The 19,923-nt window shown below is 42.8% G+C and overlaps 1 protein-coding gene across 1 annotated transcript in view; it reads right to left on the bottom strand.

Moving 5' to 3' along the window:
- Positions 1-19,923, bottom strand: part of impg2a (interphotoreceptor matrix proteoglycan 2a) — a gene marked incomplete at its 5' end in the record, with an annotated part of 79,501 nt that overhangs the window by 48,684 nt on the left and 10,894 nt on the right. The window contains 12 exons of the mRNA XM_049593386.1: positions 785-845; positions 1,334-1,413; positions 3,379-3,580; positions 5,836-6,024; positions 7,333-7,543; positions 10,251-10,470; positions 10,555-10,842; positions 11,654-12,837; positions 13,134-13,329; positions 15,551-15,594; positions 16,793-17,001; positions 19,549-19,569. Of these exons, the coding sequence (XP_049449343.1) occupies positions 803-845; positions 1,334-1,413; positions 3,379-3,580; positions 5,836-6,024; positions 7,333-7,543; positions 10,251-10,470; positions 10,555-10,842; positions 11,654-12,837; positions 13,134-13,329; positions 15,551-15,594; positions 16,793-17,001; positions 19,549-19,569 (2,887 nt within the window). The remainder of the gene's footprint in view (positions 1-784; positions 846-1,333; positions 1,414-3,378; positions 3,581-5,835; positions 6,025-7,332; positions 7,544-10,250; positions 10,471-10,554; positions 10,843-11,653; positions 12,838-13,133; positions 13,330-15,550; positions 15,595-16,792; positions 17,002-19,548; positions 19,570-19,923) is intronic.

Genomic DNA, 19,923 nt, shown 5'->3' with positions numbered 1-19,923 from the left:
TACCATAAAGCGATCCATTGTCCCACTCATGGCTTTCTCCTTTTAAATGTTACCATCCCTCACACTGGCTGCCAATCAGGGCATTTGATGTGTCACACACTAATGTGCGAATAGGAACAAATATTTTCCCAGTTAAGGTATTTTTAAAATAAATTAAAGTAAATTTTTTAGCCAGAGTTTGTCTCTTTATCAGGAAATGGGTGTGCACAACATGCCGATCCAGTAATTCATAACTTTTTTGTATAGGCCCAGTTGAAAATTGCAATACTAATTTTTGTTTATCACAAAATCCAATGGAACACCTGGGTTGGCATCATAGCACACCATTTGAGAACCACTCAATTCGTGCACCATAGAAAGGCTGGTAGGCAGATTTTGTTACCTTTGGACTGCCAGGCTAACTGTTCCCATCTGCTTATGGTCTTTATGCTAAGCTAAGCTAAGAAAGCAAATTAGTGTATTTCCCAAAGGTTCGTACTATTCCTTTAAATTTTCCGTCATGCATACTTACGTGTATTATATATATTATAGTTATATGTTCAAAACTGCAGAAGCTACACCCCCTTTGCTCTTTAGTCCATATGCAACCAGATCATAATTTGTCTCTTTTCCGTTTCTTTTCCAAAAACAAAGTCTTGGCATGTACATAGCCCCACATTAAGTATTTCACTGTCTTTTCATCCCCACTGACTCTACAGTAGCTGATAACATTGACCAAGTTCATCAGAGGACTTGTAACTGAAATTAAGCACTTGTAACAGAGTCCTAAAATAGAAAGAAATACCTTGTTTACAGTAGAGCTTCATGTGTGCACCGAGGAGCTCTCTCTGCGGGTATCCACGACGCTGCAGCACATAAAAAAACACATTGGATTTCATCTTCCTATTGTAATTGGTTACTTCACTGCACAAACAAGTGCCTACAACTTATCTCGGGTTTATCTGGCATGAAGAATCTCCATGGCACAGACGGCGGTGATCTACAGCCAGATACGACTTAAAAACACCCACTGCTTTAACACACAGACACAGTGCTACTGCCAGACTGTTGGCAGACAGAGGAATGTCTGTGTCTCCTAATGGTTTCTGTCTCATTGTATCAGCTCCGGGCCTGATTGGTGAAGATCTAAGGATGATAAATTTGTTTCCACACTGGTTTGGCATGACTTGAACTTTTGGTCATCCTCCAGCGCCTTTTTTTTTTTTCAGCATAATCTCGCCAGACTCCTGTATCTCAAACTCACTTCCCTTTTTCCCTCTCTCACATCCTGGTGCGTTTGGTCCATGTGTTTATCTCATTGCAGTCTAAAAGGAAAAACAACAGAGGCACTCACGCTTGATGATGCCGTACAAAGTCTGCAAACTGCCGGTCCTTTGCGTAGAGCTCAATAATGCGTATCCTGTCTTGGATTTCCTGCAGAAACACATGGTATCAGTCGGGAGGGAGCATTACATCATAGGCAGATAAAAAAACCAAACTGAACAGGATGTGGCTCAACCAAAATGTGATATTATGCACTCAGAAAAAAAAATATAATGGCTTCCTATTTAAGAGCAAATAAAGCCAGCTGGTAATATACCAAGACTTCCCAATTCAGATTCTTGTCAGGTAAACTTTTGATGTGGGAAATGACAGTGATGTATCCCATCCTGGGCGCATCTTCTACCTGCATTTCAGTACAACTGTATAAATTTTTCTTTATGAAATGAGAGAAGACATCTCCATGACTTGGTGTACATCCACATTAGTCCGGTTAATGTAATAATACTTATTTTTCTCCATTTCAGATCAATAAACTATGCAGTATTATATAGAGTAGTTAGAAGGGCCCCAGCTGAACCATTAAAGTCATGACACATAAATGCATTACTAATCATAATTCAATATAAAAAACTATTGTATCATTCTAATATGGGCCAACTGCAAAATGAGTTCATTTGTTTTGGTACATTATGTATATTTTAGTGCGTGTACCTTGTACTTTTTCCGAAAGGGAACTTATTTTTGAACCTGGACCCTATTTTCTCATGTTTTTGCATCTATGTGACTAATACGGAGATGACAATTTTTGAAATTAGTCCAGTATTGAGAGAGCGATAGAGCCGCAGCGATGAAACAGGCTGCAATGTAATCACTATGGGCTATTGACCCTTCACTAAGTCCCACCACCGGACGCAGACTGGCTACTCACGTAGCATTGGGCCAGCTCAAACCTGGGTCTGACAACAACACAGCTGTGCTCCACTGGCTCTAATGCAGTCGTTTTAGATTTCCTTCGTTTTCAGGCTGGTTTTGTGGATTTGGAGCTATTCGTTACCTGGAGAGGTTGATAAAGATATACGTTTCTTCCCTGTTCCAAAACCAAAATCAAACTCTGAAAAGTGTAGGGTTAGCTAGCTAGCTACTGAAGATATAGCCTACTGAATGTATACACATGCTGCTTTTGCTTTGTAATGACTATAACAGTGAATAAAGACCGACCCTGCTGTACAGGAACCAGTGAAGGGAAGCAGGGAAACTTTGCTGATATTCAACCAGCTGTGTGTCATCGCAGTATGCACAGATGAACGTTGTTTGACTTCACCCGGAGATTCATTCCCCATCCGGCAGCGGAGGTCTGGGTGCTGGCAGCAGCACGGGGTGAAGCCAAACACTGTTCATCTGCACACACTGCGATGCCACACAGCTGGTTCAATATCAGTGCAGTTTCCCTTTATATTCATATATTAATATTAATATTCATTCATATATCTTGTGTGGCGATCAGCAGTGATGTGGTGGTTCACTTTTACACTGTGATCTGTAGCCTATAGTTCGGCTTTAGCTTCTAACTATCTTTGTCTTTTTAACCTGTTGTTGCTGCTGAGTCAGTTTGACATCCTGGATATATCCTTCAAACACAGACTGTAGACCCCTCTGTCTGCTTCTCTCTGCAATCACTCTTTCATTTCTCCAAACATATGATAATATTTCTTCAAGGAGTGCAGTTAGTTACAGTGAGGGCTCCATGCTTACTCTGACAGCTTGCAGGACCATCGCCTAAGGGCTGGGGCTTAGCGAAAGGCCAATTGCCCATAGGATTTACATTGCAGCCAGTTTCATCTCTCTCAATACTGGACCAGTTTTAAAAACTCCATATTACTGACTTAGACACAAGAACATGAGAAAATAGAGTCCAAGTTAAAAAGTATTGAAGTTTCCCTTTAAGTAAAGTTTTGAGTGCATAAATTTTACTTGTAACTTAACTCAAAATATAAGTAAGTAAATATAAGTATTCTCCCACCACTGATCACCTCTAACTTCCTCTGTGATCACTTATTTAAAATGTCAATATACAGCTTCTTCTAAATCGACCAGTGAACAGCAGCTCACACACACCTCTTTGGTCAGTTCACTGTTCTCATAGATGTGTCGTATCTCTTCGCTGCTGAAATCAGTGGAGGCCTCAGCGCTGGCGCTGCTGTACACAGGAGCTTCAGGGTAGCGGCGGTAGTAGTGGCTGTAGCCTGTGGTGGCCTCACTCTCATACATGGGGTTGTACTTGGTCGCCCTCTCCAGAGACGGGAGACTCTCTGCTCGCCTGTGGAGCAATGCACAAATAACTCAGTCACAGCATGGAGCCAGGACGATAAACAAAGCAACACGTCATGTAGAAAGCCAGAAAAGAAAACTGAGCTGCAGTGGTTATGACTGATTAACCTTCATTAACCTTGGATAAGTCCCTTTAGTTACTGCCTGAGTCCACACTAACAGAGAGCCTATTGTGTTGGGTGTTTAAGGCTTTTTGGAAATAGATCAGCACCATATCTGATCAGTTAACTGGCTTAGGTTAACAGTGTTTCTCCACAGGCTGCTCTGGGAAGCATGCCAGACACTCACACTCACACTCACACTCACACTCACACTCACTCATTAACTCACTCACTCACTCACTCACTCATTAACTCACTCACTCACTCACTCACACACACACACACACACACACACAAATAGATGGTGAACAGATACTTTGCGTGTCTTTGTGTCTGCAAAACAAAAGGTAACAGAGGGCTTAAAGCAGGACAAGAGTAAATAGATACCCAGGCACAGAGAGGTAGATCTCCTGCTGTGAGTACAGAGGAGTACAGGGATGGTGGTGTGGATAAATTTGGCTGTCTAACTGGGGATGCAGTCATGGCATGTCTCAACTTATTCGGACCCCTAAAGAAAGTAACCAGGCTCCTTTAATCTTAAAACGATCTTGTGGAGGAGAGAAAACTTCAAACATTCTAAATTTAAGTGTTTCTGTTCACTATCAAACAGAAACGTAAACTTTGCTTATGTCAAGGAATATATTTAACAGCAAGAATCTGACAGGTTAATTCATCAAATACTGTTTATTTTACAAAGCAGTGTGGTGTAGGTTATATGTATATAGAATACATAGAGAGTTTTAATATATATGTGAGTGTCAGAGTCACACATACTGTATAAAGTATATGCTGTTTCTGCTTGTTCTACATGTGAATTGCACATCTATTCAGACCCAGGGCTACATTTTTGGACGCAACATGATGCACCTTCATGTCCAACAGAAATATTTTGGGTCTCTTGTGAAAGTTTTGTGCACGTATTTTAAATTCAGCCTGACATATTTGTTATGTTTGGAAATATTACTAGAAGATGAAATACAGTCAGGGTGAAAAAACGACAGTGGAGCCAGGGGACGCTTGGCTCCTCTGAACAAGACATTAGCTCACCTGAAAACATGATTTGTGAAATTTTACGAGGTCTCTCAAATACTGACTTTATGCTATTTTTGCACTGCAATATCATTTTTCAGTATCTTTATCATCATTGATCATGCATAAAATTAGGCTAATACTGATGTATGCTGGTTTGTTGATACGTGATCCTCATATCTGAGGAATTGATCCCATGTGGGCAGCCTAGCATGCTGTTTTTGATTTAATGCTCATACTAGGGCTGCCCCCTGAAAGTCAATTTGCATCATAAGTCTGAGACCCCTTAGACGACTGTGATTCTTCAAGTTGAGCAGAATTTTTCTTCTTTTTGTCGGAGGGCGTGCAGTGTACTTTTAGGGACATTTTGGTCCCCAGATTTTGCAGCAGAGTGAGCGCTCTTCTGTTTCACATAGCTCTCTGGTCCAGGCAGCTGCAGACTCAGACCAGTTTGGTTCAGTCGAACTCATTCATTTCGCAGGGGTGCTGGAGCCTATCTCAGCTGACATTGGGTGAGAGGCAGGGTACACCCTGGACAGGTCACCAGACTATCACAGGGCTGACACATCGAGACAGACAACCATTCACACTCACATTCACACCTATGGACAATTTAGAGTCACCAATTAACCTGCCTGTCTTTGGACTGTGGGAGGAAGCTGGAGTACCTGGAGGAAACCCACGCTGACATGGGGAGAACATGCAAACTCCACACAGAGGGGTTTCCCCACCCTGTGTTTGAACCAGGAACCCTCTTGCTGTGAGGCAACAATGCTAACGACTGCACCAACATGCAGCCTATTGTGGTGCCTACTTTGCTCTGATATTTCAGGACTATTATTACAAAACTGTGCTATCATTTCCTTTGGACTATCTCTTACTGATGTCACTGAAAACCCCCTCTTGACATGTGGTGGCGAAAGCTTGACAGGCTCGACAACAGCACATATGGGGGGGGGGGGCAGGGATTAGCAAAAGATCTGTTTAAATCTCCACTGTGTCACTGTCACTGATAACTAAACAAAATCTAAATCTAAAAACTGGAGAGACCCAGTGAGAATAACATGGATTAGATGTCAGATCTAACTCATGATTCGTGGGTGGTTTGCCTCACCGTATGGGGTCCTCTGACTCATCCTTGTCATACTGGTCCCGTAACGTCCTGGCGAGGAAGAAGATGACTCCGGAGGCTACCAACAGGAATCCCGCTACTGAGGCGATCGCTATGCCAACCACAAGCGGCTCGGACACGTACTCCTCACAGTGCTCTCCTCTGTACCACCAGTTCTCCCCAACACGACACCTGAGGTGATGATTAAACCTTGTCAGCTAAAACAATTTCCACTCAGAAACAAAAATTGAACACAGACTGAATCCTTGTTAAAACTCTTAAGCACTCAGGAAACTGCGGAAGAACAACATCCTCATCGCTGTTCCTGGTTTTTATTGTCTTGAATAATTAAAGAATGTAGAAATGAATGACTTGATCATGTTCGTATTGTGTCTTGACATAGTTAATAACAACAATTATAATGTTCCGTATGTGTCGTTAAATCAGAAATGTTTTGGAATAAACTAACTCTTCAAATGTTTGTTTCCTGTCTCCATGGAGCGATGCAGCACTTTAGGTTGGATAGCGTGGAGTAAACAACAATCCAACAGCATCTGGAGCTGCTTGCATGTTTTATGATGTGGTAGAGGGTGTGAAACAAAGGTTAGCACTCATCTGGGCACACAGCCTCCTATCTGTCTGTTCATAATTATTCAATTTCAAGTGCACCACATACAACAGAGCTTGAACCAAACCAGAGGACATGTTTCTGTCACGGATCTGGAGTACTGGCACATCATCTTACCACGCACATGTCTGTTTGGACATGAAAACACGTACACAAACCCACAAAAACACACACACAGCGTAATTTTAAGCCTTAGAAATGTTGTAGATAATAACGGAAATAAAAGAGGGCTGCAACACTATATAATAAACAGTATTTCACCAAACAAAAATGTGATAATATGCATCCTGGAGCTAAAAAATAAATCACAGTATGAAACAAATCTGAGTATTTATGCCGCCACAAATGGTGCTCATTGTTCTTATTTATGTATAGTACATTGAATGCTGGAGGGCACAATTAGATTAGTATAGTAAACTGCCAAAGGTTTGAGGTCTGACTAAAAATGTTGACATGATTTTCTTTTAAACAATCTTGATCTAGGCCAGAAAATATAAAAGTTTGGAGACAGTTAATTGGTATTTGCAGCCAATGAATGTGTAAAACTAAATCTCTATTCCATGTATTTGGTTATGATTATAATTCTTCAAGCTAGAGCACATTTTGACACCCAAAGGCGGATAAAAGAAAGGCTTTTAGGGTGCACTGGACATCATCTGCTTTCATATGATCAACATCCAGTCAAACAAACTGATTTTAAAATGGGAAGCTAAGCCTCGTGCATGAACCGTTGACAATCTGTTTCTGTGAGGAAGCACTGGCCTTGCAAACCTGCAAACTCAGACACACTTTCCCAGCACACACACACACACACACACACACACACACACACACACACTCTCACAGATCACTTCCCCCTAATCCCCACCCACCTGCAGATGGCTCCCTGGCCGGGGATGATGTCACACTTGCCGTCATTGAGGCAAAAGTCAGTGCGCAGCTCACAGATACTCTGACAAGGCAGGCCGTCCACGCTGAAGTAGCCAGCATTGCAGACACACTCCGCCTCCCCCGACCACTTGTTCACTTTACACTCCGCATACTCGTTACACGCCTGGAACTTACAAGGGTCGGCCTTGTCACCTGGAAATTAAAGAAGCAGAGATGTTCACTTTAAAGGCATCAGAAGAAACTGAAAAAAGCAGGTGATCTGCTTTTTTAAGAGGCGAATCAATTCTTTCACAAAGTTTTATTACCGGATAGCCCCTTGAGATGAACCATCTCGTTTTCAAGGGGGTCCAACACAAAACATACAACACACTTCGGTAAAATGGACACAATCATAACATAAAACACATGTACATGACACTCATTTACCGACCCAACACTCCCATAATACCCACACATAATAAAAGGGATATAGACAGAAGAAGAAGAAGAAGAAGGAATACAGACCTGACAAAGTATCTTCTCACCCAACTCTCTGCAGGAAAGCCAATAAGCATACTTTTCTTTTAAATTACACCAAAATAAAACAACAGTAAACAAACTCAATTCAATACTAGAGACCATCTTGAGATGCTGCGGCGCAAGATTGGTGTGTATGGTGCAATTGCACGAGGGAAGTGAGTTTGGTGAAACAGATGAAGTGTGCCAGATTAATTCAATATGCCCTGGATCAGTGGTTCCCAACTGGTGGTCCATCCTGAATGGACCGCAAGTGACTCACAAATGTGTCAAGCTCATAAAAAAACACATTTCACTTTTAAGTGCAGTGAATTTGCAGCACAGGGCTGTTATTTTGAAGTGTCATTTCTTGCTGTGCAGTGACTGACTTAAGGAGTACTAGCTGTCCTTTTTGTGACAGCAAACTAGCTTGACGACGCCATACGTGTTAAAGTGTGTGGACCTTGAACTAATGAGTAAGGAGGTATCTGGACCCTGTGCCTGGACCAGTTGGGAATCACTGCCCCAGACTGAGTTGGACCAGTGAAAGGGAATGATTGATTAAAACTGGGAAGTGGCTGTGAACAAATGTGGGCAAAGGGCAATGACAACTTCCCTATGTCATACCCCTTTACTTCTGGTGCACTTGTTTGGACCACACTTATCTTAAAGCTCAGCCTTCATTATCATCTCAGCAAGACACTTGTAAATTTTTATGACTGAATTTTGCACAGTTGTGACGCTATTGCGGTAACAAAATCTGTCTGCAGACACATTATCACCTGGCAGAGTACTCAAAACCACTTCTGTTGCAGTTCCCACTTCAATCTGTCTCCGGGACAACACTTTGTCATGATGACATGCACAAACACACCCACACACACAGACTTACAAGGTGAAAACAATACCAGCCACGTGTTGCTGTGCTGGTAAAAATAATAGCCTATTGTTGAACACAAGATTCTAAATTGTAGTTGATGTTTTTTTAAATTACCTGACTACAATATTTTTGTCCCCAAAATAGACTGACACATAAAAGGCCATTCTTCCTCCCAATCTAATGCAGCCCCAGTGCATGCTGGGATCCTGCATTGTGCGCTGGCTGTGACTCTGACAGATTACAGCAGCTCAGTCATGATTATAAACACAAGCATGAATCACTGATATTATGAATGGGTTATTACAACTGATGATGTTCTCATACACAGAAGCACGGAGATCGATACCACATGAAGACATTTTTCAAAAAAGAGCACAGGAATGTCACGCTGGCTCCATAATTGAGCCTCATTATGAAAACTGGAGGCGATAAAATACACACACTGTGTGAAACCAGAGCTGCACACAGTAATCAGTTGGTCACACTGCAGTTAATGATGCTCCATGTGTCAACTTGGCTGCAGTCCAGGGAAGCCCTGATTATCTCAACCCAGCTGATGTGACCGTGACATTCACCTCTTCAGATCAATAAGAGTCACGTCAGGGATTCGACACCTGTTTTCCCAGGCCTCCTCACACACTAACATGTCTTTCAATACTGACTCACTGAAGTTACACCCATTAAGGAAATGATTCAACATCTTGGGAAACATGCTCTCTTGCTGAGAGTTGGATGAAAAGATCAAACCCGGTCTCATATTTAGTTTCATTATGAAGCTGGGGCCAGGAGCCAGTTAGCTTAGCATGGGATAAAGACTGGTAACAGGGGGAAACAGTTAGCCTGACTAACTAGTTTGTTTATAACAACAGTTTGTAGTTCTACAGGGGGTTATGAGCGGTACTACTTCTTGGCCCAGCAACTTCAAAAGCTTTTCAGGTGCTGGGTGGCAAATTTGTTGGAGAGCCAGGCTAGCTGTTTCCCCCCATTCCCAGTGTTTATGCTAAGCTAAGATAGCTGTCTACTGGCTCCAGCTTTATATTTGTTGCACAGACATGAAAGTGGTGTCAATCCTCTAATCCAACTCTCTGCAAGAAAAGGATAAAGTTCCTTATAAGAAGTTGTTCAGGTTTTTTAAAATGGGGTTATATGAGGTACTTATCCACAGACAGTATATCCTCCTGAGAACTGAACTTTTCTTTGTTTGTTTGGAGCAGGATGTCTAAAGGGAAGGTTTTTTGGTGGAATTTTTTTAGGTGGCTAAAATAATGCTCTCCCCCCTCCACAGCAGTATATTGCTTATTCTCTGTGGTAGACTCCAGCCTGCTTCTCCAAACTAGGGGTGAGCCGAACCAACATCTACTGTAGGTAATATGCTGACTATGGATAAGTACCCCATACAACCCAACATAGAAATAATCCGAACTACCTCTTTAAGAAAAATCTGACATAAGCTTCAAACTATTACAGTTGTTCTTGCCCAGCGCTTTCGTAAAAACATCACAGTGTACATCGATGAGAACCTACCTGACTCCACGTCCAGTGAGTACTTATCGATGGCCAGGTTCATGGTCTGGTAGGCTGTGTTGCAGAAGTCCTCAAGGATCAGATAGACAGTAGTGGTGACGCTTTGTGGCACAGGTTTGCCAAATTTCATCCGGCTGTTGACCACAATGCTCCCGTTCCTGAAGTTCAGGATCTCCAGGTTCTCAAAGTTACTCAGGTTGGACTGCAGGTAGGGCACAAGCTGGGAAAAGATGTACAGTTGGATGTTACAACACAACAGTGGGAACACTGATAACCACAAGTACGGTAAATGTGAGACGTTTACCAGCTCTATGAAGCGCTGCTCCAAAGCTTTGTATTCTGGGGAGCTCTTGTTGAAGAGATCGTCTGAGAAGATCATGTTGGTCACCCTCAGGCTGAAGAACACCATCAGTGCTCGCCCAGGGTTCACAGGCATGGCAAGACTGACATGGTCTGTGCCGTGTGCCACACCAAATGGGAAGCCAGTACTGCCCTCCTCTGTGTGGTTAATCAAACCATAACCATAATGGATCACATCATAGTCCTGGTCTCCATTGGTGGCATCATCCAAGCCACTGTTAGTGGTCTGGATCTGGGGGTAAAAAAAGTTTTGAAAGATTGATTGTGGGGAGAGGTATTTTGGGTGTGGGTTAAGGATTGTGGGTCAGAATAGCCAGAAAAGTATGCTAGCTTGCATGCTGCAAAATCTGACTGGATGTAGTAGAACATTCTGGTGTTTTTGGCATACTGCATTGACATACTATGTATTGACACATACTTAATCTTTTCCTGGCATACTAAATAGTATGGTAGTATGGGTATTGGCACGCACAGTTTATTTCTAACTGGGACATAACAATGGTTACTTTGTCTTAAAGAAAAACCATGCCAATTTTCAAAATTTCTACGTTATTGCTGTGGCCTTAGATGTCCAAAAATATTTGTAAACATGAGCAATTCTCTCCCAAATCCAGAAACTGAAGTGCTAAAACTCAAATTTGTGATGTTATCAAGTGTGGAGCTGCTCCATAGACAATGAATTGGGAAAGATGTTCTAGATGTCACTGAGAGCACCCAGGGGAATGTTCTGAGTATATAGGTACATTTTCTGTGTCAGAGCTGAGAACACTATAATAGAATAAAGCTCATTTGGGTATTAAAAAGAAAAGCATTCTGTGGTTTAACAAAATCAGGCTTCCATCATTATCTATGAAGCCGCTCCACACTTTATATTTGAGAACATCAGAAGTTTGAGACTTAAGGCAAAAACACAACGGCACTGAACATCATGCATCAAAACAGCCACCCATATTATTTTACATGTTCAACCCCACACCGGCAGTGGCTAGGCGCACATGGACGTGCTGCCCTTTGACACCTTAGGGCAGATAATTTTGCTTTACCTCCACCACTGAAGGGATGATGATGTCAGGTTGCTCATCAGGGGCAGGGTCGACATCAGAGATGCGGGTGAAAGGCGACTCTCTCTCTGGAGACAGGGCAGTTGGTTCGGCAGGGATCAGAGAATCTGTCACTGGTGGCTCCAGTTCATCTCTGTTAACCAGCAAGATCTCATCCTCTGTCAGATCCTCTGTTGAGATCTCTGGAGCTGCTGGGCCCACTTCCTCTACAGGTGGAGCTCCAGGAGCTTCCTTCAGCTCTTGTCCCTCGTTGTCCATGCCACCCTCTTCAAATACAGGTTCTTCAGGGTACATCACCATCACGTTGACTTCTGCATCTTCCACAGGTTCTTCTGGGTTAACTTCCTCATCTGCGGACGGAACATCTGTGAGGTTTGAGTCTTCTGTGCCCTCCACCGAGTGTCCACCAACAGGAAGCAGAGCTGTTTCTGCAGCCTCCGGCTCTGATGCTTCGCTCGCTACATCTACAGCATCAGGAGGAGGGACCAGGGCAGGTAGGCCTTCTTCTTCTGTGGTCTCAGTTGCGATTGTAGAGATCTCTAGCTCCTCTGGAATCTCTGCCTCATCCAGAGTTGCCTCTGCCTCATCTAGAGTTGCCTCTGCCTCTTCCAGAGTTGCCTCTGCCTCATCTAGAGTTGCCTCTGCCTCATCCAGAGTTGCCTCTGCCTCTTCCAGAGTTGCCTCTGCCTCTCCCGGAGTTGCCTCTGCCTCATCTAGAGTTGCCTCTGCCTCTTCCGGAGTTGCCTCTGCCTCATCTAGAGTTGCCTCTGCCTCATCCAGAGTTGCCTCTGCCTCATCCAAAGTTGCCTCTGCCTCTTCCAGAGTAGCAGTAGTAGGTTCTTCTTCAATTGCCGCAACCTCAACATCCACAGTTTCAACTTCAGAGATTGCATCTGCATCTATGGGGACATCTTCTATTATCAGCCCATCTTCTGATCCAGTCTTCTCAACAGACACTTCTTCTGTGGGTGTAGATGGCTGGAGCAGGTCTTCCATGTTGGCTGTGCCTGAACCAGAGGCCTCGACCTCCACTGGTGGTTCAGGCAGCATGAGGTCCTCTGGCAGCTCAGGGAAGGGAAGCTCAGCTGGGAGTTCCTCTGGTGGGGGGTTTTCTACAGCAGGAGTCTGCACAGTGTCCCCTGGTAACAGACCCTCCTCCTCAATGCCTGGGAAAACAGAGACGAGAAGAAACTCAACTCAATCTGGGAACCTTTTTCCAGAGCCCACAGACAAAACATTTAATCTAAGATCGACAAAATCAGACCTGAGAGGTACAGAAATCATCCGTATATCTCCTGAGAAGTAGTTTTAGTGCAAACATAAAGCAGTCAGAAGTGCAAGACTGCAAGAGTGTCACAAAAATGGAAATAATAAAAGAAAAGGTAGAGGTGAAAGAGGAAAACACCACAGGGGGATAAAATGCATGACTGAATGTCTGCTTGTGTTCAGGATAAACACTCACTGCCAGCTTGAGGTGCACTCGTGGTCAGGACAGGAGCAGGAGACACAACTACACTCTCCTCCAGAACAATTACGTCATTTTCTGCTGCGGACACTGTGTTGGTTTCAGAGAGCTCGGGCAGGACATCATCTTTGTTGACATCCTCTGTGTCCTCTTCCAGGATCATGACGTCCGTTGACTCATCGGCAGCATTAATCTGCATCACAAACAGGCTTTAATACCTCAACTTTCTGGCCCTGTTTCACTTAGAGTGTGCCATGCAAGAGGAACTCTGATTGGAGGCTGTTTTGTGTTTACAGGTCAGGCCAATCAGGGGGCCTGCTGCTGGTACACTTTCAATTAAATTATCACAAAGACTGAACTGTAAAGTTAAAGCAAAAGACAAATTAACTGTGTGCTGGAATATGATAGGCACAGAAGGAAATATTTATCTTATCTTTTTATTAAATTATCCAAGGGTACTTTTTAATCATGTATTTTGTGACTGTTAATTTGTGATTTTTCTACAATCAGCTAACTGCTAACCATGCTAATATACTACCTAGTTTTCTAAGGGTGCTTTCATACCTAACCTGTTTGGTTTGATCAAAACAAACTCAGGTCTGTTTGCGCAGTTAGTGCAGTTTGTTTGAGACAGTGTGAAAGCTGTCAATCGAACCCTGGTGCGGACCAATAACCAAACCGAGACCACTCAAAAAGGCTCCAACTAGAAAACAATGTTTAGATGCATTGGATGTGCTGATTGTGCATATTAAGGCAGTACAGGAGGAGGTGCACATTAATCATCCTCCAGGACTGTAACATGCTCATGTTTAACCCAAACAATGTGTCATGTGACTGCAGTTGGTTCATATCCAGGTCAGAACACGTTCTCACCACAATCAAACCGCACCAGAGTTTGTTTGTAACCAGACTGGGACCACCTTTTCAAGAAGGTCTCGGTCCTGCTTTCACATGAGTGTGATTGCTGTGTCCACACCTGCCAAAATGAACCGCACTTAGGGGGCAAACAAATTTGAGCTCGATTGAACCGAACCAAACAGGGCAGGTGCGAAAGCACCATAAGGCCCTGTTTAGACGACAATGGTTTCTCTAAAAACAGAAAAGTCTGTCCTTTGCGTTTTAAAAAACTTCTGCGTTTATATGACGATGTTATTGAAACGATCCCCATTCACATGGAGCTGCAAAATCTACTGGAAACGCTGTAGTATGCAAAAAACACAAAACACAAACGCGGCTGATGTGTTGCTCACAGTGCTGCGCATGCAACACTCTTGAACCACTGCTGGGAAAATTGCCATGTTTTTCACTCTTTTTAGTTTCACTCTTGCGGATTTTATGTCTTTGATTTGAATTATTCTGTTGTATTTTCCATGATGGTTGATCTTTCACTGGTGACACTCTGTTTGTTTCCAGCTAACTGACCAATACTTTTGGGAATTTAGTTTCCTTGTTATTGTCACAAACTGATTATTTCAATATGTTTGGTCTCTTGTACATCTCACTTTTGGTTCGTAATCACTGCCAAGGGATTTGTTGTCCAATACTGTCATCGCTTCCAGTGAAAACTTTAAAGGCAAACCGCTCTCATCCACCTTTACTGGAAGTGTGCTCAGCTTGCTTCATATCTGCGTACCAGATTTACTCTGAGTTATTGATGAATCACATAGATGCAAATTGAATTAATAAATGTGCAACAGCTATTGATTCATGTATTGGCTGAGCTGTTAAAAGTCTAATTATTTTGGTGGCACACAGCAGGCGTCTTACACTTTAATATCAACTCATAAAGAGTTCGAAAAAACAGCAGCCGAAACAAAAATGATCCAAATCCTAACCAGGGCAGCAAAGTGCTTCGGTGGCACAGTAGCTCTGCTCTGTTGCCTGTGAATCAATTACTGATGAGAAGTTTTCCAAACTCTCCCAACTCCTATAATGAGTCAAATTAATCACTTAGCAAGCTGAGCTACAAAGTGAACCAGCAGACACATTTAGTGCAACCCAAACTCTGATTACCATCAAAGCACACAGTCGACCACAAGACAGCACAAATAAAGACAGACTTTGGATGGTATTACTTGTCTGAATATACTCATATGTGCTGTCTCTCCTCGTCGCTCGCTGTGGTGCGGCGCACTCGCTGTAGCTTTTGCCCCAGAATAGCAGTGGATTATAATAGCAAGAGCCAAACTAATCCTCAAAGCCTCACTTCATCCTTACTGGTGATCTCATCCCCTACCTGCACTGGTGTGGGTCTGGATAACATCACAAAGCCAGTTACAGGTTATCGCAACATCACTCATACTACAGCTGTCGAGCTTCCTTAAACAAAAGTGATGAATCAGCTTCGTGGAGCTCGAAGCAGCTGGAGAGCGCGGAGAGAGATTGTTGTCATGATAGCTGTGGAGGTAACTCACCGCAGTTCCGTCTGCAGCGTTGACAGACTCAGGGGCCTCAGACACTGTGGAACCAGTGGGGGGAAACAAATATTAATATAAACTGACACACAATATGCAAACGGGCCAAATAGCAAAAATAATCATGCCTGCAGGAGTCTGCAGAATCCTTTTGTGCCATTTCAGCACCAACAGATTTCTATTTGACAGCATTACCTTCAGGGGTAAATATCTACAAATCAGAGCAAAAATCTGGAGCGAATATCAGCCGCTGTGGGGCCAAGGCTATTACTGCAACGCCACCAAGGCAGAAAAACAAAGCCAAGAAGTGCCTTCAAGTTCCCCAGATACACATGTCAGCCATATGAGAGTGTTTAGCCCTCATTTCACATGTCCAAGCTTATAATTAATGTGAGCATCAGATGGCATTCATCTCCAGGGGCGCTCGCTAACTAATGACACGCATTTTCTCAAAAACATGAGCAGGGAGAAATCTCACAGGAGGAGGAGATGCTATAGACATTATCACATCATTCAATTTCTTCACATTTCTGGTGAAGGCTGCTGGCCAGAAGGAGACTGCAGCTAACCTACTTATTGCCTGGCTGAGTCTAACAGATGCGCAGTGGTTTAAATATCCCTATGTGAGCGTTTGAGAGTGTGTGCGTTACTTTTTTGTCCTCTGCTGCATCACTTTTTATCTTTTATTTTTACTATACCGTCCATCCTGTGTCCAGTAAAGTACTGTAACTGTAAGATCCACTGGGTTTGAGCCAAAATAAAGGACTTAAATAAAGAAAAAACTGGATGCTCAGGTTTCAAACATCCTTTTTGCTCAGCTCTCCTTGCAGACCACTTAATGACAAGGATTTAAGTGTAGCTTAGAATAAATACACGGTTCTTATAACTGATGACTCTGTTATTCGTTCATTAAAAATGGCCCACTTTTGAGCTGAGGCTTCTTATAAATATGTCTCTGTCCTCTGCGACAGAGAGAGCAGACAAATAAGAAACAGATGAGACTATTAAAACCCTGGAATGTTTTCTCAAGTGGTGTAGTGTATGTTGTAATATCAATGCCGGGTTTACTGCATCTCTATTTGATATGACGTTTGGAGGTTTGCCCTGTGCTGGATGCACTGCCTTTGCCAATGTGTTCCCGGCACTGCCATGCCAATTAAATAAACAGCTATAAGGGTGGCATGTGTGTGTTCTGTTACAGTGGGGGGAATATCAGCAGTCGTGCACTGGCCATCATCTTACCACTCTCCAGTGCGTCGTTATGCAGGGCTTCAGTGATGAAGTTCTTCACCTCGCTGATGGTGTAGACCACCGTGGGGAGCTCCACGACCTCACGGTATGAGCTCTCCACCAGGTTCGACTGCAGCGTCAGGTAGTCCAGTTGCTCCATGCTCACTCCTGTTCCATCCACCGCCACTGTGACAGCATAGTCCACCACAACACCACCCAGCCTGAAGACACAAATACGTAGCAGTCACATACCAAATAGTGTCAGGGCAGTTATTCAACGTTACCGTTCTTTGAGTGGAAATGTATTGTGATATTCACTCCCTGGCCTCTTTATAGGTACACCTTTAAGTGTAATGCAACAAATCTGCCACAAATTCTGCATTTAGGAAGATAACTTTAACCCAAACAATGTGTAATGCGACTGCAGTTGGTTCAAATCGAGGTCGGGTCACATTCTCACCTCAAACGAACCGCACCAGAGTTTGTTTGTAACCAGACAGAGACCACCTCTTCAAGAAGGTCTCAGTCTGGTTGTTTTGGTGTGTGCCCCAGTGTGATTGCTGTGTTCACACCTGCCCAAACGAACCACACTTAGGGGGCAAATGAACTTGAGTTCGATTGAACTGAATTAAACAGGGTAGGTGTGAAAGCACTCTAAAAAGCCTATGGGATTTTTCCACTGGATTTTGGATTATAGCAAAAAATAAGCTCTGTGGCAATAAAAAGTTAATGATACTTACATACTTTGATCAGAAAGATCACAAATGAACACCACTTTATAATTTTTGAAGCTTAAATGCAATCACCAGAAGTAAAAAGATAATGTTAGGCTAAAAATGAACTACAGCACAGGACTTGAAGAGAAAATTTCCCAATCAACACATCAGCACCTAAACACCATTTTACATCCATCTTACAGGCACATTTACAATAAGAGAGTACAAAATAGTGTCTTATAGGATGAAAGTCACTTCATCATTAGCGCGATTTAACGTCAAACCTGTTAAAAGAGCTGTAGAGCGATCACACATGACTGATGACTCGAGTGATTTACTCCTGCTTGGCATGCAGGAGCTCGACAGTATAGGCCCAAAAATGGCCGAGTCAGCAGAATGATCAATATCATCATAATGAACATGGAAACCTCACAAGAGATTCCAGACCCTGGAAAAAGCCAATCTATCAGCCTTCATTTGACTGCTGGGAGCCCTCCACTCTGACCTAGTTTGTGGGGTTTCTGGCGGACAGCTGAGCACGTGCCGGCCCCATTTAGAAGCAGTTCCATTTTTTCCCCCTGTAGCTTCACACATACGCAGCGGCAGGCAGAGTTCTACTCCTGCTGTGAACTGGGATCTGCAGTTAGCAGCAGCATGCAGGATTAACCACAGCATCACCGTGGGAAGATATAGATACGGTATATTTCTCAGTGTACTTAAAGGAATTCTTTACCCACAACATTACCATTTGTATGTGAAGACAACTTTTTTTTCTTGCATGTGTCCATGGTGAACAAAGAATGCAAAAACAAGAAAAATGTCTTAATGAACTGATTTAAAGGGACCATGTTTAACAACAGAAAAACTATATATATATATATATGTATATATATAAAAAAAAAAAAACAGTTTACAAATTCTCACACAACTCATGTAGCATAATCCAAGTCTCATTTAACCAGTCATACGCTCAGTACTTCCCAAACACATGCATTTTAGACGATGATGTAAGTGGTGCATTCAGAAATAATCATTTCAAGTGCCAGAGCGCACTCACAAACTGCACCAATCATAAATTCAGAGCACTGTCTGAATGTACCATTCGGTTATCCAGAGCACACTCTCGGCCCTAAAAAGGTCTATAGTTTTGCTGTTGTGAAACGTGGCCCCTTTTACTGCAAAAATATCGAGACACTTGGATTATTCATTCACTATGGAGGCATGCAAGAAAAACAATGTTTTCTTACATAATTCAACATTACATGGTTTGATATACAGTACAAATGGTCATTTTCTTGGTGAGGTGTTCCTTTAATGTCATAGGTATGCACAATTATGGCCATGTGTAAACAAAGTACAGTTGAAAACAAAAAGAGCAGGACATGTGTGTCTAAAGCCCCCCAAAACTGCCAAATATTTTAGTAAGTTAGAGGAGCTAGTAGGTGGATTTAGTTACTTTGGGCTGTTTCTGTCTTTATGCGAAGCTAAGCGGCTGCTGCCCTATATTTACAGTGCATAAGTGTGAATTGTATTTCCTAAAATGTTAAAGACTTTTACCTCAAGAGTTTTACTTGTAACAGTAACAGAGTATTTCTACACTGTGGTATTGCTACTTTTATGTAACTACAGTATCTAAATACTTCTTCCACAACCAGTGCTACAACAGCCAGAAAAACAGTCACACTATTACCAACCATTTTACAACACACACATCTTTCCCTCTAACCCTCCTCCTCTCCATCGCTCCTCCAGAGGCTGATTGGTGAGGTCGTAAAGCCCTGCTAATCGTCTCTATAGGAGAGCACCTGCTCACTTGGTTGGCCCCATCCTGATCCCACTTAACAGGCGAGTGACCACACTAAGTCCATTAACACAGGCAAATAGTGGCACACCTCAACACGTGCCCGTGCTCACAGGTAAATACAGTGCGAGATGAAGGTGATGCCACACACACTCACACAGATCTAGCTAACGAATGGTTGATAGGGATCTGTGGGCTTAAATACGAGAATATTCCAGGTCAAACTACAACAGCTGGTACTGATGACTCACCCTTGGGTGTCCTTCGGGGGCCTATGTGAAACAAGAAGAGAGAAACGGGGTTAATAAAACAAGTTGAGGTAGTTTTAGTCATAAAAGTCCAGCTTTGTATCATAACAGTGTAGGCAGTAGCTAAGTAGGGTTGTAGCTTATATCCCCCCCACTGCAGAAACAAAGAGTACAGAAGCAACTCTTTGTCTCAAACTCAAACCGAACGCTGATCAAACATACAACTAGGCAGTGCTGACAAAATTATGTTACTTGCCAAAAATGTCTTCAAAAACAAATTTTAGTGCACTGTTTGTCTATAATATGAGAATTTGTAACAAGAATCGGGAGTCATACTGTTTCCTGTATTATAAAATGGAGGCTTAAATTACTGTCAGA

The sequence above is a fragment of the Epinephelus fuscoguttatus genome, linkage group LG13 (genome assembly GCF_011397635.1).
Source record: "Epinephelus fuscoguttatus linkage group LG13, E.fuscoguttatus.final_Chr_v1".
Lineage (NCBI taxonomy): Eukaryota > Metazoa > Chordata > Actinopteri > Perciformes > Serranidae > Epinephelus > Epinephelus fuscoguttatus.
The sequence above is the reverse complement of the archived record's forward strand: the minus strand, read 5'-3'. Positions and strand labels throughout refer to the sequence as shown.